Below are 21560 nucleotides of genomic sequence, written 5' to 3' on the forward strand. Positions count from 1 at the left end.
GGCGGCGGCGGAGGCGGCGCGGGCCCGGCGCACGCGCTGGGCGACCTGGCCAGCGCGCTGACATCGCGCCGGTACGCCGAGCGCGCCGAGCGCGAGGACCCATCCATCTACGACTACGACGCGGCCTACGACGCCTTCAAGGCTCCCACGCGCAACGCCGCCGCTGCGGCCTCTGCGCAAGCCGCGGAGCGCAAGCCGCAGTACATGGCCAACCTCAAGAAGGCGGTCGAGGTGCGGGAGCGGGACCGCAAGATCGCCGAGGACAAGAAGATGAAGCGCGAGCGCGAGGCCGAGGGCGACGAGTTTGCCGACAAGGACATGTTCGTGACCGAGGCCTACAGGAAACAGCAGGAGGAGAACAGGCGGCTCGAGGAGGAGGAGCGGCGGCGCGAGGAGGACGAGGCGCGCCGCAACAAGTCGGGCGGCATGACGGGCTTCTACAAGCAGCTGCTCGACCGCGGGGAGCAGGCGCACGCCGAGATGGTGAGGGCCGCCGAGGAGCTACAGCACAGGAAAAAGACAGGCGGCGGCGGGGATGACAAGGTGGTGGAGGACGCCGCCGCCGCCGAGGAGGAGGACGAGAGCGGAGACAATGGCGCGGCCGACAAGGCGCGCCGCATCAACGAGCAGGGCGGCGACGTCGCCATCAACGAAGAGGGCCAGGTCGTGGACAAGCGCGAGCTGCTCAGGGGCGGGCTCAACATTGTGCCCAAGAAGAAACAGCAAGCCGATGCCGCCGCCGCCGCAGCAGCAGCAGCAGCAGCCGCCAATGACCGGGAACGGGACCGGCGGGATGGCGGAAGGGGGGCGTCCTCCTCGTCCCTTACCGGCAGGGGCGGCGGCAGGCAGGCCATGCGCGACCGGCAGTCGCGCGCGCTGGAGGCGCAGTACGAGCAGACGCTCAAGCGCTCGCGGGACGAGGCGGCCGAGGAGCGCGCAAAGGTGGAACTCGCGTCCAAGAGCCAGAAGACGGCGGCTGACATATCGAGTGCCAAGGAGCGGTACCTGGCCCGCAAGAAGGCGGCGGCCGAGGCCAAGGCGCAAGGGCTCCCCGGTGAGCCATGATGCAGACAACGGCGGGCTTTACGGGTGCCGCATATACATATACCACAATATGCATAATGTAATGTCAAGACACACAAAAGAAGGCCCCCTTCCGGCAAGGGGCGGTTGGTAAACTTGGAACGTGAGCGAGTTTATTGTACAGTGGCTGAGAAAAGAGGCGGACGTCGTCGCATCAAATAAAAAATGGCACAAGAGCGGCAAGAGCCCTCCTCACTGGATGCCGCCGTTCGCCGCCTCCTGCTGTAACCTCCGGACGTAGGAGCTGTGCACCAGGTTCCAGGCCGTCATATACTTCTCCATGCACTGCGTCACGCAGGCCGACTGCCCGGCCGACATGGAGCCTTCGGGGCTCGGCACGCACTTTTCGAAGCAGTTGGAGTTGATTTTCTGGTGTGCGTTGTTCTGGAGTCAGATGTGTGCCCTCATGAAGCGGGCGGGGAAAAAAAGGTCTGATTATATTACCTCCATCAGCGTGCGCGCGTTGGCGCTCTGGGACTCGAGCTGGACCTGGCGCATAAAGGCCTTCTTGATGCCCTCCGAGTCGGCGGCCGAGGCGGCCGAGACGGGCATGTCGGAGAACTCGGACAGGGGAGTCTCGGTCGGCGGGGTGGGCTTGGAGCCGGAGAAGAACATTGCGTCTGCTGGTGTGATTTCGTTGCTCGGGCGAGAACGGTGTTTCTATTGGGCAGCTCAAGAGCTTTGATGTGCGCGCCTGTCTGTCCAAGGATTTCTCTTGAGCTCTCCTCTGGGCAGCTCATACCCGGCTGGATAGCAACCCGCCATGCCAGTCTTTTTGCGGGTGTTGGTGTGGCGGTGCGACCACTCTCCAGCCACGCCCAGCTCGAGCGGAGTTGACGAGCGGTATCTTGGCAGCCCAAACCTGCAGCAGGAGGTACCACTTCGAGGTCCACCGACGGGGGGGCCACTCAGGCCCCCATGCAAAAGTGGCGCAAAAAGGCCAGCTAAATCGCAAGCCGAAAGGTGCTACATCACCCTAGGTGGGTGAACCTCGTCGTCTTGCACCTCAGCTTCAACGTCCACCCGTCCACCCGTCCACCCACTGCGCCTACCCCAGCCGATGCCGCTCACCGCGTGGGAATAAAAAAAGAAAAAAAGACGAGATCGATCGAACCGAACGCCGCCCCCGACGACGGCTTTTGCCAACGAGCTAAATCCACCCGGACTGCCCTGAGTCCTCCCCCCGGCGCCGGCGCAATGTGGTTCACTCGCTATTTGTCGGCCTTGTGCCTCGCGACGACGTCGCTGGCGGCCGTGTCCGTCGACGACGAGGGCCAGGTCAAGAGCATAGGGGTTCGTCGGCATCTAGACACGGTTCTGGCGGCCATGAATATCATCACGTCGGAAAGGCGCCCATGGCTAACTCGGAAGCGCAACTCTTCCCGTCCTCGCAGCTGAGGACACATACTCTCAACCAGGTGAGGAATTGTGCTTGCTGCATGCAGCGCCGACTTGATATTGCGCCATGCGGCCAGCTAACATGTTTGCCTTGTCTCCTTCGCAGCCGTACCTCGATTCCGATATGCAGAGCAGGTGGTATGATTTTGGAGGAGATACCATCATCCGGACCGACCAGTACGTTACGAACTGACGACGATGGACCGAAACCCCTCCCTTACAAAAACAGCGCTACTGCCCAAAAGGAGGCGGGCTGACACCAGTTGCTGCGCGCAGATACATCCGGCTCACCTCGGACAGGCCGTCGCAAACGGGCCACTTGTGGTCCCGGGTGCCGCTCACGGCGACGAACTGGGAGGTGGAGGTGGAGTTCAAGATCCACGGCAAGCACCAGCTGTACGGCGACGGCTTCGCCATGTGGATCACCAAGCAGCGCACGGAGCAGGGCCCCGTGTTCGGCAGCGTCGACAAGTTCGACGGGCTCGGCATCTTCTTCGACACGTACAAGAACAACCGACCGGGCGTGGTGTTCCCCTACGTCATGGCCATGATTGGCGACGGGCAAAAGACGTACGACAAGGACACGGACGGCAAGTCGACCGAGTTCGCGGGCTGCTCGGCGCGCGGGATCCGGCACGCGAGCGTGCCGACCAAGCTGCGCCTAACGTACTTCCAGGACAAGTACCTGAAGCTGGAGCTGCACTACAAGTCCGAGGGCGAGTGGACCATGTGCTTCGAGACCAACGAGCCGCCCACAATCCCGCAGGTGGCCTACCTGGGCTTCACGGCCGAGACGGGCGAGTTGACCGACAACCACGACATCATCTCCGTCGCCGCCAAGAACATGTACACGGAGCCCAGCAAGAAGGGCAAGAACACGCCCGGCAGCAGCGGGGCCAAGAAGGGCGCGAGCAAGATGGCCAAGGAGCAGGCCAAGAATGAGGGCGGCAGCTGGTCGTGGTTCTTCATCAAGATCTTCCTCTTCGTCATCGTCGTCGGAGGCGCTTACGCCATCTTCACGGCCTGGAGGACGAACAAGCGGTCGCACCGATTCTGAGCCGAACCGGGGGCTCCTGGCGAGGCGGGTTCGAAGGGGCGGGGGGGCAGGGCATGTAGCTGGCGCATCAACAGTTGCACCGGCCTACCTAGATATCAGAGGCGCAGGGCGGGCGGCATGCCTGCGAGGGGCGGGCATGGGTTCGGTCCGTGCGGAGTCGGTTTAAAATTCCTCGCCTGACGAGAGGACCTTTGTCTGGAGGTTAACGAGATAACGACTGTCGAAGTGTGTATAAATAAATGTTCCCGACGTGGGCGGTGGTTTGGATGCGCTCGCCGACTCCAGCGTTTTTTTCCTCCGTTCTTCTTTTGTTCTTGCATATGTATGTCGATGTACTTGGCATAGGCACTTTGTCGGCGCATGTACATACAACATACGGGGTCAGTGTCGTGTTGAACTCTAATATCTGGCAGGTCCTAATCTCGGCCTCCTTTTGCGCAGGACAGAATGAGGCGTGGCCAAGCACGATGGGTTACCCCAGCATGGCGAGGGAAACAGTCTGACACCTGGAACTAAAGCCGAAGGGAGTACACGGGGATGTTGTATGAGTTTCGTGCCACGACCAAGTCGTAGGTAGACGGTTTGTGTCGCAACCTTCATGCCACAGACGCGCGCATCGCCATCATGAACCGGGACGGTGTGCGGTGCTGGCTGTGTGTGGTGCTGGCTGTGTGTGGTGTATTCCCGACAGAGGAGGAAAGCAAAACCCGACCGACGACGGCTTTCGAGCAAGCTCACACAGGCTCACACTGCAGAATGCCGGGCGGCTGAAACGGGTGGCAGGTAGCTGGCTCAATGTCGGCTTTTATTATGAAGCTCGCGCTCGAGGGAGCACGAGCGAGGCATGTCGCAGTTTCTGGCGAGCCTAGACCGGGTTGGGAATTAAGTCAGTGAGTCAAGTCACCGAAGGAGCGGAAACCTATTTGCGCCCGTGCGGGCAGGCCTCTGCGGGTATTAAAAATCCCAAACTATAAAGGACTATACTATGTCCATCTCCCGGACGAGGGCTCCGGCATTGATCCGATCCGATATAGGTGTTCACCCGATATCTTCTCTCTTCTTCTGTCTCTTGCTGTCGCCTGGGCTACCCGCCCCCGGAAACCACACGTCGATTTCACGATTCACAGCGCCCGGTCCGCAAGGAACAGACTTGCTAGGCGAGAACATCCGGGACACTTCGTCTGACTCGATTGGGCCCAGCCATCGCGCGCAGAGAGAGGGGACGGGGGTGGTCCAAATCCTGACGCTCGTGGCGCCCTTTTCGTTTGTCAGTTCCGACACACCTGGCCGCAAAGGTGTTCCTTGCGGTGGGTCTCGCCAGCGAGAAGAGGAAAAAAAAGGGGAGAGGAGGTCGGCGGCGGAGAGGAGAAGGGATATGCCCTTGGGGAGGGATGCTGTTTGGCGGTTTGGGATTTTGATTGCGGGCGTGACTGCTGGGTGACGCCAGTCTTGGCCTGCACGAGTTCCATTCCGGTCGCGGCTTGCTGGCTGCCCCCCACTCCCCACCCCCTGGCTCCCCCTCCCCCTCTGCCCTCACGACCGCTGAATCTGATTGACCCAGCAGCCCAGCCTCCGCGCCCCGCACGCCCGCGACGCTGTGCTGCTGCACTGGTGGCAGGCCCTAGGTCAGGACCAACCCCCATACGTGTTGTGTTGTGTTGTGTTGTGTTGGAGGCAAGTACCTACCTGTCCGTACATACATCTTACACTCCGACGCAGAGTACCTACCTGAGTACCTCCCCGCCTCGACTGGACGGACCTCTTGTCGCAATCAATTGGAGCGCCCAGACCCCTCCAGCCCGGCTCGTCGCTTTGCTGGATCCTTTGTGCCTAGGTTCCTTCTTTTATTTTTATTTTTGCGCGACATCGCCGTCGTTTCCGCCCCTGTCATCCCTTCCCGCTGCTCAGACCCTTCCTCCCTCCTGCGAACGCTCACCACCCGCCGCCTCCTTTCGCCATTGTCAGCACCACCACCACCACCACCACCGCCACCCCTACACCTGCCACGCCGGTGGACGCCCGCGTCTGGTAGGGTAGGTGCGACAAGCGCGCTCGCGCCCATCGAGCAGCCACACACCTCCCTCCCCCATCCACCTCCCCCACCCGCTGCCATTGCGCGTCCGGGTTCTGGATGCCTTCGCTACCTGGCTTCCTCAAGAAGAAGCGGACAAAGGAGGGCAACCCCGATCGCGGCTCCACCAGCCAACCGACGAGCCCCGTCACGCCCACGGCCGCGCAAAGCTTCGACCAGGCCCTAGCCTCGGCAGGCGCTCTTCCCGCTGCTGCCGCCCCCGCCGCGGCGTCTGGACAGCAGCTGCCGCCGCAAGCACAGGCGCAGCAGCAGCAGCAGCAGCAGCAGCAGCAGCAGCAGCAGCAGCAGCAGCAGCAGCAGGCGCAAGTGCAACAACACCAGTCCGGGTCCCAGGTCCAGCAGCCAACCATGAACCCAGTAACCGCACCACCACCCGTCTACACTCCGCCCACGCACACGCCCTCCCCTGGGTCTCTAGAGCCGCAGAACCTACCGAGCATCTCCAACCTCATAAATATTCCTCAGCAGCAGCATGACGATCTGTCGGCCGGCTATCAGAACCAGATACAATCCCGATTCCCCCTACCGCCCTCGCACGGGAGCCCCGCCCCAGGCCTGTCGCAACAGCAACAGCAACAGCAGCAGCAACAGCAACAGCAGCAGACGCCTCACCAACCCCAAGCCATGATGCCGCAGCAACAGCAGCAACAACAACAACAACAGGGCGCGCAGCCCCAGGCGCAGCCCCAGGCCCACGCTCAACAGCAGCAGCCACAACAAACCCCGCAGGAGCAGCAGGTCCGCGTGACAAAGGGCAAGTACTCGCTGGCCGACTTTGAGATACTGAGGACCCTCGGCACAGGTAGTTTCGGCCGGGTCCACCTTGTCCAGTCGAGGCACAACCAGAGGTTCTATGCCGTCAAGGTGTTGAAGAAGGCCCAGGTGGTCAAGATGAAGCAGATCGAGCACACCAATGACGAGAGGAAGATGCTCGGCGAGGTCAAGAACCCCTTCCTAATCACGCTGTGGGGCACCTTTCAAGACTGCAAGAATCTGTACATGGTCATGGATTTTGTTGAGGGCGGCGAGCTCTTTTCGCTGCTGAGGAAGTCTGGCGTAAGTTGTTTGTTTGTTTGTCGATGCGCTTGGAAGCCCTCTAGCCCTCAGCCGAGGGCGCCTATTTCCGGGGAGCGCTAGGCTAGTCTAGGGCCAGTCCGGCTCCGGCTCTAGTTGGGCCCTCCCTCCCTCCCGTCGTTGGGTCCGTTCAGGTGCAGTTCAAGCTAACCGTCAGCTCGCCCGCAGCGCTTCCCGAACCCGGTGGCCAAGTTCTACGCGGCCGAAGTGACGCTGGCGCTCGAGTACCTGCACGCCAAGAACATTATATACCGAGATCTGAAGCCGGAAAACCTCCTCCTTGACCGACACGGCCATCTCAAGATCACCGACTTTGGATTTGCCAAGCGCGTGCCGGACAAGACATGGACGCTTTGTGGGACGCCAGACTACCTAGCGCCCGAGGTGGTGTCCAACAAGGGCTACAACAAGTCGGTTGACTGGTGGTCGCTGGGCATCTTGATCTACGAGATGCTGTGCGGCTACACGCCCTTTTGGGACAGTGGATCGCCCATGAAGATCTACGAAAACATTATCCGTAAGTGTTTGTGTTGCCTTGTCCTTTCGCCCGATGGGCCGGTTGCTGGCACCGTTGCTGACACGGCTTGTGGTGCGCGTGACCTGCAGAGGGCAAGGTCAAGTATCCGGCATACATAAACCCAGATGCCAAGGATCTCCTCCAGCGATTGATCACGGCGGACCTGACCAAGCGCCTGGGCAATCTTTACGGCGGCTCGCAGGACGTGAAGAACCATCAGTGGTTCCTCGAGGTCACGTGGGACCGACTGGCTCGCAAAGACATCGACGCACCCTACACCCCGCCTGTCAAGGCTGGGGCTGGCGACGCTAGCCAGTTTGACAGGTATCCAGAGGAGACGGAACGATATGGCCAGACAGGCCCGGACGAGTAAGCTACTCTGCTCTTTTTCTCTCTCTGATTCTCTTCTCTCTCTGCCTTGTACCATGGCTGAATGTTTGGCTAACTGGGTGACTACCGCTGTAGCCACGGCCACCTATTTGCCGACTTCTGATGTTGCACACGATGACGACACCGGAGGTGCGGGTTTTTGTTCTTGGGTACCCTTGGAAAGAAGCAAGCGGGGGGTGTGTGGCTTCAAGGCCCATGTGCAACCCCCTTGCTGATCATATCTCTCGAGGTTTGGTGAAACGGAACGGGCGGGTTGGACTTTGGGTTAGCTTGGGCGGGGGAAACGAAGAAAAAACTCATGGTCTTTATTCTTTATTTGGTTGGGCGGACTCGGTGCTACACCTTGGATAACACGCATAGAAGAGAACCTACCTCACAGCCTTTATCGAATATCATCTTTCTTTTTGGTTGCGGACTGGTTGCGGACTTGGCCTTGAAGATGTTTGCTCGCTGCCTTGGGGGCTGGAGAACGGCCCCAAGCCAGCCATGCAGGCAGCCAACAAAGCAACCAGTCAAAACGGACGGACCAGACATCAATTTTGCCCATGCATCATCGATCCCGCATTGTGTGGACCACACCAGCAGCCATGGTGTGGATGGCGCGAGGTTGGGAATTGCTGAGCTGGGGTTCGGCTGCTGGTCCCCGCTCCCACGCTGACGACACTAGTCTACTTTGAGCCAAGACGGAGAGAGAGAGGAGGGGAGGGGCCTGGACTTGGACCTGGACCTGGCCCTCGACACGTCCCCCCTCTCCCTGTCCAGACATGTCTTGTCCACCACCCAGAGACGGGGCAGTCGACAGACAAGCAACGAACTGGGCCCGAGCCTGCCGGCCCGGGTAGGGAGCCCGACCGTGGGTGGGCGAGTGTGGGCGTGTGTGGGCGTGTGTGGGCGTACCAGTAATGCTGTCTACTGCCTACCGTACATGCAGGTCACCAACGCCCGCATGCCCCCCAGAAGGCGGTAAGCCCTTGTTGGTCTGGCATCGGCAGAGAGGGTTTGATGCAAGTGCAGGCCTCCAGGCCTCCAGTTGCCCTGCAAGTGCCCGTCGGTCGGCCCTTCTCCCCCGCCCCGGCCGCGGCTCTCACTCTTTTCTTGCTCTTTTTTTTTCCTCCCTTTTTTCTTTCTTTTTTTCTGCACTTGACCAGTGCCCGCCCGGCTTCATGACTTGCCCAGCTCTGTCTTTCTCAATCACATGGACTTGTGCTAGTCCCGATCCTGTCCGTTTTTCAGTTGATTATTTTCCGGCCAAACCGTTGTTGAATCCGATTTGTTTCTCATCCCCTCCATAGATTTGTTCCTTTTTTCTTCTTTTCCTCGATCTGTCCTCGGTTATATTTCCTTGTGTTTTCTTCCCTAATTACTCTGTGCATGTGACCCCGGACCAAGACAGCATTGAGCTTACAAGCACTAGCTAGCTAGCATCACCCACACAGGCCACCCACCCTGCGCCTGTTTCCTGCTCCGCCAACGTCGTTGCTTGTCCCGTCTCGGGCCCACGCGAGCTATCTCTTGCCGCGCCGGTGCCGCCACCACCACACACAGAAGCCATGGATGACTACATGTTCGAGACCATGCTGGAGGGCTGCACGAGCGTGAACGAGACGACGAGCTATCTCGAGATCCTTAACTACTCGGTTCGACCTCCTGTCCGGGTTCTTGCTTTTGGGGACGCCCTGTTGCTGATGCTCCCTGCCTACCTACTTGTCTAGGACCCGACCATGAACAGCAACGAGGAGCACTCGTTGCCCATGTCCGAGTTTGAAAACTTTATCCACCGCAGGGTTAGTCTTTTTTGTGTCTGTGTTTCCAACGAGTGAGCGAGTATACCAACTGACAAACTTGAACCCACTGTCCAGGGAGTCTTTGAGCCGCCGAGGCTCAAGAACGGAGCCAAGCTTCTCCACGGCTTGCGCTTAGTGTAAGTGCCATGCCATGCCATGCCATGCCATGCATCGCAAGACGCCCCCCCACCGGGGACTGACAACAAAGACAGGCTGCAGCAAAGGGCGCAGGACCCCGAGACGTTCGCGCCAAACGTCATCTCCTTCACGGCCGGCGACTACGAGGCCATGGTGCGGGGGATGCGGCTCCCGCTCCGGGCCATCGAGGGCACCGCCGTCGTCGGGCCCTTCTTCTGGTCCGCCATGGACCACGCCGACGACGCGGACCCGCACCTGCACGTCATCTTCCGTAAGTCGGACGTGCGCAAGAAGGGCCGCACGCGCGGCTGGGAGCTGATGCTGTCGTACTCGTTCCGCACCGGCGTAACCTCGGGCTACGCAAAGGGCACCGAGTCGTCGGACCTGGTCGAGGCCGTCCGCACCGTCCGCGCCTGCGCCCACGACGTCAACCACCCCTTGCTCCTCCCCCTCGTCGTGCTGAGCCACGACCTGAGCCCAAATGGCGACGTCAAGCAGCGCGACGCGCGCGACTGGCTCCGCCGCCTCGAGCACGCCGTCAGCATGCGCGAGGAGATCCACGAGCGCGAGAGCTACGTCGGCGGCACCTGCACCGGCACCGGCACCGGCACCGGCGGCGCCAGCCTCTCGGGCCTGGACCTGGACCAGCTCAACCGCGACCTGGTCGAGTGCCACTCGCAGGTGCTCTGGAAGCGGCCGCGCGCCTACCTCGAGATCGCGGCCGCGCTCGAGGACGCCATGGAGCTCTTCCGGTCCCGCCTGACGCTGATACCGCGCGAGCGCGGCGGCGGGCCCCTGGGGAGCCTCGACCGCGCCCACCGCGGCATGCTGGCCCGCCTGGGCTTCTACCGCGCCAAGCTGCGCGGGGTCGAGAGCTACGCGCACACGACGCTCGAGCGCCTCGGCATCCAGCGCGCCGCGCTCTACAACACGCTGGCGCAAAAGGAGAGCCGCCTCAGCCTCGAGATCGCGAGCCAGCAGCGCCGCCTGGCCCACGCGTCCAAGCGGGACAGCAACAGCATGAAGACTCTGTCGCTGCTCGGCGCCATCTTCCTGCCCGCCACCTTTCTGGCCTCGGTCTTCAGCATGACCTTTTTCGACTTCAAGGCCCAGAACGGCGAGCCCGTCGTGGCCGAGTCGGTCTGGATCTACTTTGCCCTCACGGTGCCGCTCACGCTCGCCATCGTCGTCTGCTGGCTCGTGTGGGACCGCCGCCGCGAGCGCCACTACGCCGCCGAGGACGAGGACCTCGAGAAGGGCATCGACAAGATGGAGCTCCAGATCATGGCCGCCATGCGCCAGCGCACCCTGAGCAAGGTCCGCACCTTTGGGCCCGGCAACGCGATAAAGTCGGAGAAGCTCAGGCAGGACGCCAAGGATGGGGGCGTCAAGGTGAAGGAAAAGGTATGACGGACCGAAGAAAGAAAAAAAGGAAGGGGAAAAAAAAAAGGAAGAAAACAAAACACACTGTTCTCTACGACACCGAGTTATAAACCTCACGAAGCTATGAGCCATGACCATCAACGGAATACGAAACAGCAAAGCAAAAAACACATACACAGACATGATCATGATTAAACGAGAGAGCTTGTTCTTCTTTTCGTGCCGTGCCCAGACACATAGAGGCTGATCCTGATTTTCTGCCTTGTTCTATCTGTGAGGTCAATATGCATGTGTGCAAAATCGTCATTTTCATCGTGCCCGTCGTCATCAGTACTCAAAGTCGTCATCAACCGAAGGCCCCTTGCTCTTGGACACGCTCTCCTGCTTGCGGTACATCTCGGCCACCTGCCGGCTCGACGTGGCCTCGTCGGGCTTCTTGTCGTCGCGGAGCTTGATGAAGCGCGGGAATCGCAGGCTGATGCCCTTGGCCCCCGCCGGGTCGACGCCCTCGCCGCACCCGGCCTTGTACCTGGGACTGAGCGTGAGATCCGCCGTCTTGACCTCCCACACCAGCCGCGGCTCGAGCCAGACGTCTGGCTGGTGCTGCCCGCCAGAGCTGTGCGAGTAAAACGGCTTGGGTCGGTCGATGACCGTGTCTTTGAGTTGCGAGTGCAGCTCCTCCAGCACTGCTTCCGAGAATCCAGTGCCGATGTTGCAGATCGTCTCGTACGTGTCGCTCGACGGGTTATAGCACGCCAACAGGAACGCCCCGTACACCGACGTGCGTTTGCCCTTGCCGTGGTACGCGCCCAGCACCACCAGGTCCAGAGAGTCGCCAATGCCCGAGAGGTAGTCTTTCTTGATCTAAAACATCGCAACCGGGTGGTTAGTTTGATACCATGAGTGAGGCAGGGGAGGTAGCGTGTGGTGCATGCTGCTCCATGAGATGGCCGTACGGCAAAAAAAACTAAAAAAAACTAAAAAAAAACTGCATACCTTCAACCAATTGCGACTCCTCTTACTGGGCTCGTACCCGCTTTCGGCTCCGTCCAACATCTTCACCATCAGCCCTTCGCACGACGCCTTGACGCTCTCGTCCAGGAACGTCTGGATCTCATCGAGCTCTCGACCGTTCATGTGCGTGGCCAGGGCAAACTCGCCCTCAACAGGTTCAAACGAGGCCGCCAGAAGCTCCCTCCGCTCGCGCAGCGACTTCTCCACCACGGCCTCTCCGTTGAGGTACAGCAGATCAAAGGCAAAGACGCAGACCTTGACCTTGACGTCCTCGATCTTGACATCCTTCTTTTTGCGTGTCATGAGCTGCTGGAACGGAAGCACCTTCTTCTCAACCACGTCCCACGCCACTGTTTCGCAGTCGAGCACGAAGCTCTTGGTATCTTCCTTGATCCACGTGTGCAGCTTAGCCAGGATGTCGGGATACTTCTTGGACAGGTCCTCAGAATTGCGCGAGAAGATGGCCGCTACGCCCGCTCCAGTGGTTTTGTTGGCTCCCGGCAGCGACTGGCTGAGCTCCTCGTCTGCATCCTTGGCCACATAGTGAATCTGCGCCCGCTCGCCGTCGTACTTGTACTCGCAAGTGAAGGTTTGGTTTTCGAACCGGTCCAGCACCTCGGTGATGGCCTTGGTCGGCTTGGCCAACATGGGCTTCAAGGGAATGCCTGGCCGGAGCTTGCAGTTCTCCTTGAGGTTCATGATACCATGCTCCAGCACTGCTGGGATGATAGTTTCATAGCTAGGCAACTCGCTGTATGCCCGAGCCAACAGTCAGTAACGTGGTGACCTTTTGTCTTGTCTGCCGCCAGATTCCAAATTGCCAAGTGACATACCTGTACACTGTCTTGAGCATCGCCTCGGCCTTTTCGACATCCGATGGGCTAGGCACATTGCCCTTTTGTGTCGCCTCATGAGCTATGATTGCCTGCGCGAGCGACACCAGGACCGTCCTCTCGGCCAGTCCCAGACGCAATTTCCCCTCCAGGAACCTAACCAGATACTTGGCCTCGCTAGGGCCGCCCTTGTCCTTGGTGATGTCAACCTTGCCCGTCAAGTTGACGTCGGCCGCGGACAGCAGCTTCTTGATCATATCGACCTTACGCCCCTGCGCACCATTGCCCGACATCGTGGCGATGCCAACCAGGACCGTGTGCACACCTCGGACCGTCAGCGGCTTCGGCTTGAACATTGTAGGTTGCGTTGACCGTGATTTGACGGCTACCAGACCGAGGTCGCCAATCTCCTTTTGGTCTTGCTTGATCACCGCTAGACTGCGTCCTGTAGACTCGCCGATGGCCTTCATGATGAGTGACTCGCCGATGCCCAACTCGATGCCCGCATAGTCGGCAGCCAGCTTGTTGATCATCAGCAGCACAGTGGGGAGGAGGTCGCCGGGGGTCAGCCGCAGCACCTGACGCAGGAACAGGGAGCAGTACTCCGTGATTATGAGCCGCTTGGTAGTGAGCTCAACGAGCGAGAACGTTGCGCAAAGGGCCGCGTAGGGAACCGGCTCACCCGGCTTCCAATCCGGGAAAGGGTCCTTCGTGATAGGCTTGGACAATGTCTTCTGCACCGACTTGCGCACCTTGGCCTTCACCTCCGGCTTCTCGTCTTCGCTTGCGCTATTCCCAGCCTCCGAAGCAGACTCTGCGCTCGAGGCATCTTTATCAGAGACATCATCTTCCTCCTCCTCCTCCTCCTCTTCCTTCACGGCAGTCGCCTTGCAGCCTTTGGACGGTTTTGGGGATTTGGCCCCTGACCGGGCGGTTCCCTTGGAGCGTTTGGGCTTGCATGGCACATCCTCGGCCATATCCTGCTTTTTATCTGCCTTCCCCTTATCCTCTTTGGTGATAGAGTCCTGCGACTTGCTCCGGCTGCGCTTGGTCTCCTTCGTGACAGAGTCCTGTGACTTGCTCCGGCTGCGCTTCGTCTCTTTGGCGACAGAACCCTGCGACTTGCTTCGGCTTCGCTTGGTTTCAGGGGCAGCCTCCATCACTTGGTCCTCGTCGTCATCGTCCACAACCTTGCGCGGACGTCCCCGTCGAGCCTTTTTGGCCGGCGGCTGGTCCTCCTCGAGAGCATTATCATCGGACTCGTCGCGCTTCGCTGTCTTGCGGCTGCTGCCGGCGGCCTGTTTCGTATTCGGCCTGGAGGAGATGGTGACAGTGCGGGGTTCCTCCTTGTCGTCGTTATCGGCAGCAGCAGCGTCGGCGTCCGTCCCCTCGGATTCCGCCGGGGGCCCCTTGGCTTTCGAGCTCGAGCCACTCGCCTTGGTAGAGAAGGAGAGCTTGGTCTGCTGTGTGGGAGCGGGCTGGGAGGCCTTCCCGAAGAACTTTCTGCAAACCGCAAACATGCGCCGGTCAGCATCACCATTTTGCGCACGGAGCGAAGCGAAACCCGACCCCATGGTGAACATGCCCCAAAGTTGTCTGCGACGATTTGACGTACCCCAAGGTGGCCTGCTTGGGAGCCATCCTGATTATTGTGCGAGCAGCGCTCGTCACAGCCAGGGCAAGTAGCTGCTTCGAAGCCACGGTGGTCGTGAGCGAGGTAGAAGCTTCGTGCCGAGATTGGTTACTGCTAAATCCAGCCTCCGTCGCTCGACCCTCCGAGGGGCGAGAACAATTTAAACAGGCACCAAGAACGATAAAAACAAACACACAGAGACAATAGTACCTAGAAATTTAGTTAACCGGGCAGGCATCCAGCTGCTGCTGCCTATCATCGGGAGGGTACCGATGGACCCTAGATTTCGGTTCAGGCAGGTAGGTGCCTTCGATGATGGACGATGGACCCAACACGCGACGCGACTCGCAGGGATGGGCCAATTAGAGGGCCCGCTGCGTAGCGGACTCGCGGGAAAAAGAAACTGCCACCAGCCAAGCACGGACCCACTTCTTACAGAGTTTGCACTGTTGCCCGTTGTTCACCACTTCAGCTGTTCCAGCATGACGGAAATCTGATGAGAACATTCACCCCTGCATGGCTGGGGCCCCTGGGTCAGCCACACACAACCAGTCCCGACTAGGCTCCCACGCGCTTTGGAGAGTGTTATAGGAAGGGTTTGTGACGAGCAAAGAACAAAACACGCAAGCTTCGCAGAAAGGGGTGCCGAGGCAATGTATTGTACATACGAATTTATAGTCTACCTGGCCCAAGCGCAACCAACCAATCCATCCATGTTTATTACGTCAGGGCATTGAACACAAGAAAACAACAGTCCTTCGGCGCATCTCCTCTTGCTAGCTCAAATCAGTTGTTGAAGTAGAAGAGCTCGTCAGGAGTGCGGCCACGGATGTGTGACGGCTCGGTGCCCTTGACGTAAATGTCCTCGAATAGGATCTGCTGGGTCGCCTCGGGAGGGGCCATAGCCTCGGCCGCCTTGACCTCCTCGTTCACGAAGCTACGCGCCTCCTTGTCCAGGTGCTTCAGCTCCTCCTCCGACACGACGCTCCAGTCAACCATCTTCTGCTTCAGCCCGGCGATCGGGTCGTTGGTCGACCTCATGCGCTGGATCTCCTCGCGCGTGCGGTACGTTGTGCCGGGGTCCGACATGGAGTGACCACCGTAGCGGTACGTGACGTACTCGAGAACAAGCGGGCCGTTCTCCGCCTCGGTCCACTCCTTGCCGTACTTGACCGCAGCCTTGACCGCGAGTACGTCCATGCCGTTCACCTTCAGGCCGGGAATGTACTGTCCACGCTTGTAATAGTCTGTCAGAGCAGACGAGCGGGAGGCGGATGTGCCCATGCCGTACTTGTTGTCTAGAAAATTAGAATCAAACTGTCAGCAACGCATTCTGGCTCGGCCGATATACGACATTGTCGCGTGCGCACGACGTGTCAGGCTGCTCGCAACACTAGGGGTCAACTTACTCTCGCAGCCGAAAAGCGCGGGCAGGTTCCACAGCTTCGCCATGTTGAACGCCTCAAAAACTTGCCCCTGGTTGCTGGCACCGTCACCGTAAAGGATGACAGTGGCCTTCTTGCCGCCAGTGTACTTCTGAGCAAAGGCCAGGCCGGCGCCGACGGGGACCTGGGCGCCCACAATACCGTTGCCGCCGTAGAAGCCCTTGGCGAACATGTGCATCGAGCCGCCCTTGCCGTAAGCGATACCCTCGCGACGGCCCAGCAGCTCGCCGATGATGGAGCGGATCGTGCCGCCGCGCATGTAGGCGAAGCCGTGGCATCGGTACGACGTGATGACGTCGTCCGACTTGTTGATAGCGTGCTCGATACCGACAGCGACTGCCTCCTGTCCGGTCGACAGATGGCAGAAGCCCCTGATCTTCTTCTCCTTGTACAGCCGGTCCGCCGCCATTTCCATTTGCCTGGTCGTGCAGAATCACAGTTAGTGGGGCAGACGGAAAAGCAGCCGCAAGTCTCTGGGACAGCGGAACAACCGGCGCAATGTGTCAGAACAACGCAACATATGGGTACTCGGCAACGTACCGAACCACAACCATGTCGTAGTAAATCTGCTTAAGCTCCTTCTTGGTCACCTCCATGGTGTATGGCGGCGGGTCGAGCTCGTAGGTCTCGAAGCTCTCGTCGCTCAGGTTGACGGTAAAGGGCTCATCATCGGACTGGAGTAGAGCGAGCATGGTCAGCCATCGCCGCCCGAGGTATAGCCCCGCATAACCCCCATCTCTCCAGCCTGCCGTCGCCAGGTAGCTTCCACCTCCCAGGCCTGGGACCGGCCGAGCCAGGCGGGGAGCCCCAATTGGCCTGCTCTAGAAAGCCAGGCGCCGCTGCGTGGTTCGAGAGGTCTAGGGGGGCTGACCTTGGGAACTGCGCCCTTTTCGACATGCGAAGAAGCGGCATCCGTCGTAACGCTCCTGCGAGCAGCGGAGATCTTAGGGACGTAGGTGCGCTGGCGCAGCGGGGCCTGTACTGCCCGACCTACCCTGAGGCCTCTAGAGAACATGGTGACGCTGACGCTCGAATCTGGCGAGAGTTGCTGTCGTGATGGTCGGCAAAAGTTGGAGGCAGGGGCTTTGTCGAAGCGGCCTCTTAACGACCGAAACTTTTTGGGTTGGGGAATCAAGCTCAGCTAAGGTTGGGGCGTCTTGTTGAACGCCGCTAGTCCAAGTACGGGCCGGTGTGGAGCTCAACCCGGGAGTTTTCGTTTGGGGCTGCTGGGTTCCCGTCCCTGGGCTGGAATTTTCCCCCACTGAGTCCGACATGATCACGTGGCGTCATCCGGCTTATCTCTCACTTTTCGACGTCCAGACAAGCCTCCTGTGTTGCCCGCACCACGACAGGGACGCGCAGAGGGAGCTTATTGGGAGCATGCCCCGCGACCATGGACCTCGGAGGGCGGCATCGCTCGCTTTCTGCATGGTCCAGCGCACCTGAGGCGCTCTCGGCGCTGGCTCCTTCCAATTGTCTCTACTTGCCTGTTTCTAACCGCGCCTGCGCGCTGTGACTCCTGACCTCCGACCGACTGCGCCAGCGTGTTGGCTCCTCCTGCTCTCACGAGCCCGGGAATGCTCGATCGCAGCCTGATGCGAAGCCATTGCAAAGTGTGACTGAGTGCCAGACACAACGAGGATTGACAGATTGAGAGCTCTTTCTTGATTTTGTGGGTGGTGGTGCCTGGCCGTTCTTAGTTGGTGGAGTGATTTGTCTGCTTAATTGCGATAACGACGGAATATTTTCTTGCTCATCTTCCCGTCTTCTCCTTTTCGAATGGATTCTTATTCATCTTCTCTTTTCTCGAGAGGATTCTTGTTCATCGTCCCATCTCCTCTTCCCTCGAGAACCCAGGGGCGCAGGCTCTTTGATGGCCAGTGAGCGAGCAGAGGGCCCATATATCGACGTCGTGATTCACGCGCAGATTGGGGATTCTTCCTTTTATTTCCGGCCTCAAATCAAATACAGACCAATTGCAACTTTCTAACCGATGGGTTCCTGGTGGAGGTCCCGAGAGCCGGCACCAAGTTCCAATCACGAACCGCCCAGGTAAAATCGCTTATAACCCACTGGCATAAACATAAATTCCAAATCCCGCAGGCTCTCAAATCGACAAAAGAAGAAAAAGTTAAACGCCTGGAGTGGATGTGGCGGCCGCGAGCTTGTACCCGAACTTTGTCAACAGTGTACTGTGATATGAAGCCCACCCGCCTCGCTCGCCGTTGCCACCAGCCCACCCATGTTTTTATAACCCAGAATGCTTTCCATCGCTAGCCAGATGCCGAACAGGACCATGGAGCTGTGAGATGTTGCGATGCGCAATTGGAACAGAGGCAGATGATGCGGAGTATGAAACAAAGAGAAAGCAAGATATGAGAGAAACCCCGGCCCAGTATAGAATGAAATAAAGGTGAAACGACGAGAACCCATTAGTGTCGACAATGCGGAAAAATACAAGTCGGGAAGGAGAAGAAATGCTGCGAGAAAATGATACTGTTGTAGAAAACTTGACTGGGCTGTCGGGTCTCGTGACACTGTACTAGACGCATGGCGCTGATGGACCGTTGGTTCGTCCCAGAACCCTAACAGAGCGTCCTATGTTCAGGGCGATAAAAGTCAAAGCCCGTGAAAACCCGTGTGCTAATCTTCCCGGAAGAAAGATGCGTTGCCTTGCTGTAAAGGTGCAGTTGAGGGGCCGGCATCCCTCATGTCGACGTCTTGGCTATCTCGTCTTGGGATGCCAGGAATCAAAGTATGTGATTTCCTGTAGTCGAGAGGCAAGGCACTCATTGGCCGAGTAGATGTCTCGTGTGGCCGCTGGGGAAGAGAAAGTGGCCGCTCGTTCATGATCTCTTCCGGTGGAGAGAAGGACCATAGCTGCGAATAGGAAAGGGGGAGTTAGCGAGGACTTCCATGACGGTTCCCAAACCAAGACAAATTGCGCTTACCTCCATGATGGTTCTTCCATTTCTGGATGCCATCGCTATGCATTTCTCGTCCTCGAAGGCGACACGCCACACGGCTTCGCACTGGGCGACGAGCTCGCGCACGAGATGGCCCGTCTTCAGATCCCATATTTTGACCCGCCCATCGCTCCCACCACTGACAACTCGCGTATCGTCGAATTGCAGGCTCGTGACGCTATTGTCATGGGCGGCAAGCCGGTGGATGGGACAGAACTTTGATAGAGACCATACCCGCACCGACCCATCCGATCCGCCGGTCACGAGGGTCTCGCCTCTCATCTGCAGCTGCCCAACGAGCGAGGTGTGCCCTTGCAGGACAGCCTGGCACTCTCTACACGGCGTGAAGAGGCATTAATTGGTATTCTGCCTCGAGGCCAGAAGAGATATTCAAGATGGCAGGGAGGAAAAGACATACCCAGTCGTTGCGTTCCATATGCGAACACTAGTGTCGAGACTTCCGGTAGCGACCCGAAAGCCATCAAACGCAATGGCGTAGATTTGGCTGTAGTGACCCTGGAGCGTGTGCAGGCAGCGACCTTCTGAGATGCTCCAGACCTTGGCATACGTGTCATAGCTGCCAGAAACAACAATGTCGCCCTTGATCTCCAAGCACCTCACGCTACCCTGATGACCGACCAAAACGTTGCGGCAGAGCCCCGACCGTATGTCCCAAACACGCAGAGTAGTGTCCCGCGAACCCGATATCGCCGTGTTAGAGTCGGACATCTTGAGACACCGCACGGTCGAGGTATGGCCACGAAGGGTGTGGAGACATGCCCTGAAAGAAACGAAGAGTCGTCAGCTCGGAAGTTACGAGCGCGGTTCACAGGGGGAGGCAGTGACAGGCTAACGTACCCAGTAGACAAGTCCCAGACTCTGACGTCGCGGTCGCAGCCGCCGCTGACGAGAAGATCTTCCCAGGGAGCCATGGCCCAAACTCCCATGACATGGCCCTGAAGCGTGCGCTGGGCATTCCCCTCCGTATCAAACACATGAATCTTGGCGTTATCCAAGGCCACGATAATGTACTTTGGTGTGAGATGAAGGCTTGTCACAACCCCCCCTTCCTGGGTGATATTGCGAGTCACGTTCTGGCCTCCGGTTCTCCAAGCGGCATCCACGAGATATCTTTGCTTGAAATGGGACTTGTACGTTTTCAGAGTCGGACGAGATGAGGGCAGTGATGGCGACACCCCGTCGAAGCTGGGAGAAGTGGGCAGCCGCAACGAGGGCATGGGAAGGGCCCCTGGGAAGCTCCGATTCGAGACCTCGGAGTCTCCCACACTGAGAGGGAAAGCAGAGGGGCGGCTGAGCGAGTGGCTAGATGCTGGCGGTTGCACCTCGGACAACCTACGTCCGTAGTCGTGCTTCACGCACAGGTTTTTCCACGTCATGTCGTCACTCAAAAGATCTCTCCAACGCCTGGAGACCTGCGAAGCCCTGGCGAGGACCTTGGGGTCATCGATAAATGAGAGAATCTAGAGGGCGCGCACAGCGTCAGTTCCTAAACGAAGCCAGATTCGCGGCCCAATCGCGATGCCGTTGGAAACGAGATCTTGGCTTACCCTGAGACACAGCTCATCGGGTAGGCTTGTGAAGGGGTCCTTCTTCAGCAACGGGCTGACAAACTGGTGGACAAAGCTGAGCTGCTGACTTGTGCAGAGGTTCAGGAGGTCGGCGAGGACCCGGGTCCGCTGGGGTCCGGTGCAGTTCTGGAAGTGCTGGCGCACTTTGGCGAGGAAAAAGTCTTCGTCATCGGCAGCATTGCTCCAGTCAAGCTGGCTATGTGACGGGCCGGGGGAGGCAGCAGGCGTAGGAGGAGGAGGCGGCGACCCTGTGAGGGTCTGGTCAAAGTCGGCTGCGGGGGTATTCATGCTCGGTGTCGGCGGGCCCCGGGGAGGACGAGGTTGTTGAAGTTTGACGCCGCCCGCGGTGTTGAGGCTCAACTCCTCGCCATTGAACGTACTCCCTCGCCTCTCCGAGAAGCTCAGAGGTCTGTGATATCCAGCCATGTCGCCCTGATCTGAGGATCGAACCCAGAGTATGGCGACTCGAGACTATACGAGTCCGAGTAAAACAGAGCGAGGCCCCGAGATCGACAGCCTATGGAGGAGATTCTAAAATCGGGACGATCGAAACGAGTGGCGGTTTTATTACAGATGCCGCTAAAGAGTCGCGGCGGCGGGCATCGGCTGATTCGGCTGCGGTGGGCGGTACCGTCTTCTGGTTGCGATTCTGCTTATTCGAAGACCGAATCAGCGATGCGAAGGGGCAGGGCCGGGCGCGGCGGCACAATGAATTTCGGTGCAGGCAGAGTATAGTAGTGCCTTGTGGCAGGCCGCGAGGAGACGGCAAAGGAGCGCTGACCTGAGGACGTATCGTCAAGGAGGTAAATACTCGGGGGTCCTGAAACGAGCAGACTCGGACGCGGCGCGGCGCTGTCTGCTTGCCAACACTGCACGGACTGTACAGTGGATTTGTGGTGGGCGGGAACGACGCGGGGGCCTGACGCTGGGATCGGCGGCATCCAGCAGATGCGTGTGGCGGCGCCGAAAGAGGGATCGCAAGGCCGAGGGCGGTGGGTTGATGGTCTAGCTTGAGGCCAAGGAGGATGGGACGGGGAACAAACTACGGAGGAGATTGGAAACCACGAGTGGATTCGGACGGGGGTGGAGAGCGGCGTGGGTTTTACTGGGCGCTGTGGAGGCTAGTGGAGGTGACCTGGGCTTTGCAGTGTCGCAGCCGCGCGG

The 21560-nt window shown here is 59.2% G+C and overlaps 8 protein-coding genes across 8 annotated transcripts; 4 read left to right on the forward strand and 4 right to left on the reverse strand.

Moving 5' to 3' along the window:
- Positions 1 to 204: 204 nt before the first annotated feature.
- GGTG_08171 (hypothetical protein) lies at positions 205 to 1364 on the forward strand (the record flags this gene model as incomplete). The annotated part of the gene is made up of 1 exon (XM_009226010.1): positions 205 to 1364. One exon carries the CDS (start codon positions 205 to 207, stop codon positions 1063 to 1065), a length of 861 nt encoding a protein of 286 aa, XP_009224274.1. The 3' UTR covers positions 1066 to 1364.
- GGTG_08172 (mitochondrial import inner membrane translocase subunit tim-13) lies at positions 1136 to 1881 on the reverse strand. The gene is made up of 2 exons (XM_009226011.1): positions 1528 to 1881; positions 1136 to 1452 (listed from the first exon to the last, which is right to left on the reverse strand). The coding sequence occupies exons 1-2, from the start codon at positions 1696 to 1698 to the stop codon at positions 1276 to 1278; spliced, it is 348 nt and encodes a 115-aa protein (XP_009224275.1). The 5' UTR covers positions 1699 to 1881; the 3' UTR covers positions 1136 to 1275.
- A 185-nt stretch (positions 1882 to 2066) lies between these two features.
- On the forward strand, positions 2067 to 4185 carry GGTG_08173 (vesicular integral-membrane protein VIP36). Its single transcript, XM_009226012.1, has 4 exons — positions 2067 to 2376; positions 2478 to 2501; positions 2588 to 2658; positions 2758 to 4185. Exons 1-4 carry the CDS (start codon positions 2281 to 2283, stop codon positions 3536 to 3538), a joined length of 972 nt encoding a protein of 323 aa, XP_009224276.1. The 5' UTR covers positions 2067 to 2280; the 3' UTR covers positions 3539 to 4185.
- A 323-nt stretch (positions 4186 to 4508) lies between these two features.
- Positions 4509 to 8077, forward strand: GGTG_08174 (AGC/PKA protein kinase). The gene is made up of 4 exons (XM_009226013.1): positions 4509 to 6686; positions 6873 to 7221; positions 7311 to 7590; positions 7687 to 8077. The coding sequence occupies exons 1-4, from the start codon at positions 5670 to 5672 to the stop codon at positions 7712 to 7714; spliced, it is 1674 nt and encodes a 557-aa protein (XP_009224277.1). The 5' UTR covers positions 4509 to 5669; the 3' UTR covers positions 7715 to 8077.
- Positions 8078 to 8515: 438 nt separating this feature from the next.
- On the forward strand, positions 8516 to 11205 carry GGTG_08175 (hypothetical protein). The gene is made up of 4 exons (XM_009226014.1): positions 8516 to 9248; positions 9324 to 9395; positions 9471 to 9532; positions 9608 to 11205. Exons 1-4 carry the CDS (start codon positions 9162 to 9164, stop codon positions 10941 to 10943), a joined length of 1557 nt encoding a protein of 518 aa, XP_009224278.1. The 5' UTR covers positions 8516 to 9161; the 3' UTR covers positions 10944 to 11205.
- A 38-nt stretch (positions 11206 to 11243) lies between these two features.
- GGTG_08176 (DNA ligase 1) lies at positions 11244 to 14404 on the reverse strand (the record flags this gene model as incomplete). Its single annotated transcript, XM_009226015.1, has 4 exons — positions 11244 to 11780; positions 11913 to 12681; positions 12764 to 14266; positions 14379 to 14404. The coding sequence occupies 4 exons, from the start codon at positions 14402 to 14404 to the stop codon at positions 11244 to 11246; spliced, it is 2835 nt and encodes a 944-aa protein (XP_009224279.1).
- Positions 14405 to 15182: 778 nt separating this feature from the next.
- Positions 15183 to 17042, reverse strand: GGTG_08177 (pyruvate dehydrogenase E1 component subunit alpha; the record flags this gene model as incomplete). The annotated part of the gene is made up of 4 exons (XM_009226016.1): positions 16713 to 17042; positions 16382 to 16515; positions 15806 to 16260; positions 15183 to 15694 (listed from the first exon to the last, which is right to left on the reverse strand). Exons 1-4 carry the CDS (start codon positions 16854 to 16856, stop codon positions 15183 to 15185), a joined length of 1245 nt encoding a protein of 414 aa, XP_009224280.1. The 5' UTR covers positions 16857 to 17042.
- Positions 17043 to 17791: 749 nt separating this feature from the next.
- GGTG_08178 (F-box/WD repeat-containing protein 7) lies at positions 17792 to 21455 on the reverse strand. Its single transcript, XM_009226017.1, has 6 exons — positions 21178 to 21455; positions 20376 to 21045; positions 19666 to 20288; positions 19226 to 19588; positions 18793 to 19141; positions 17792 to 18721 (listed from the first exon to the last, which is right to left on the reverse strand). Exons 2-6 carry the CDS (start codon positions 20820 to 20822, stop codon positions 18485 to 18487), a joined length of 2019 nt encoding a protein of 672 aa, XP_009224281.1. The 5' UTR covers positions 20823 to 21045; positions 21178 to 21455; the 3' UTR covers positions 17792 to 18484.
- Positions 21456 to 21560: the final 105 nt, after the last annotated feature.

This window comes from Gaeumannomyces tritici, assembly GCF_000145635.1.
Source record: "Gaeumannomyces tritici R3-111a-1 unplaced genomic scaffold supercont2.4, whole genome shotgun sequence".
In the NCBI taxonomy this organism is placed as follows: domain Eukaryota; kingdom Fungi; phylum Ascomycota; class Sordariomycetes; order Magnaporthales; family Magnaporthaceae; genus Gaeumannomyces; species Gaeumannomyces tritici.

Bases quoted from the DNA above. Each gene is read 5' to 3' on its own strand.
- GGTG_08178 (XM_009226017.1), bottom strand. From the start codon at position 20,822: ATGGCTGGATATCACAGACCTCTGAGCTTCTCGGAGAGGCGAGGGAGT. The intron at 19,142-19,225 runs GTATGTCTTTTC...CACGCCGTGTAG, and splicing joins ATATGGAACGCAACGACTGG to AGAGTGCCAGGCTGTCCTGC. The intron at 18,722-18,792 runs GTAAGCGCAATT...TCCTATTCGCAG, and splicing joins ATGGAAGAACCATCATGGAG to CTATGGTCCTTCTCTCCACC.
- GGTG_08175 (XM_009226014.1), top strand. From the start codon at position 9,162: ATGGATGACTACATGTTCGAGACCATGCTGGAGGGCTGCACGAGCGTG. The intron at 9,396-9,470 runs GTTAGTCTTTTT...CCCACTGTCCAG, and splicing joins AAAACTTTATCCACCGCAGG to GGAGTCTTTGAGCCGCCGAG. The intron at 9,533-9,607 runs GTAAGTGCCATG...CAACAAAGACAG, and splicing joins CTCCACGGCTTGCGCTTAGT to GCTGCAGCAAAGGGCGCAGG.
- GGTG_08172 (XM_009226011.1), bottom strand. From the start codon at position 1,698: ATGTTCTTCTCCGGCTCCAAGCCCACCCCGCCGACCGAGACTCCCCTG. The intron at 1,453-1,527 runs GTAATATAATCA...AACGCACACCAG, and splicing joins ACGCGCGCACGCTGATGGAG to AAAATCAACTCCAACTGCTT.
- GGTG_08173 (XM_009226012.1), top strand. From the start codon at position 2,281: ATGTGGTTCACTCGCTATTTGTCGGCCTTGTGCCTCGCGACGACGTCG. The intron at 2,377-2,477 runs GTTCGTCGGCAT...CCGTCCTCGCAG, and splicing joins GCCAGGTCAAGAGCATAGGG to CTGAGGACACATACTCTCAA. The intron at 2,502-2,587 runs GTGAGGAATTGT...TCTCCTTCGCAG, and splicing joins GGACACATACTCTCAACCAG to CCGTACCTCGATTCCGATAT.
- GGTG_08174 (XM_009226013.1), top strand. From the start codon at position 5,670: ATGCCTTCGCTACCTGGCTTCCTCAAGAAGAAGCGGACAAAGGAGGGC. The intron at 6,687-6,872 runs GTAAGTTGTTTG...GCTCGCCCGCAG, and splicing joins CGCTGCTGAGGAAGTCTGGC to CGCTTCCCGAACCCGGTGGC. The intron at 7,222-7,310 runs GTAAGTGTTTGT...CGTGACCTGCAG, and splicing joins GATCTACGAAAACATTATCC to AGGGCAAGGTCAAGTATCCG.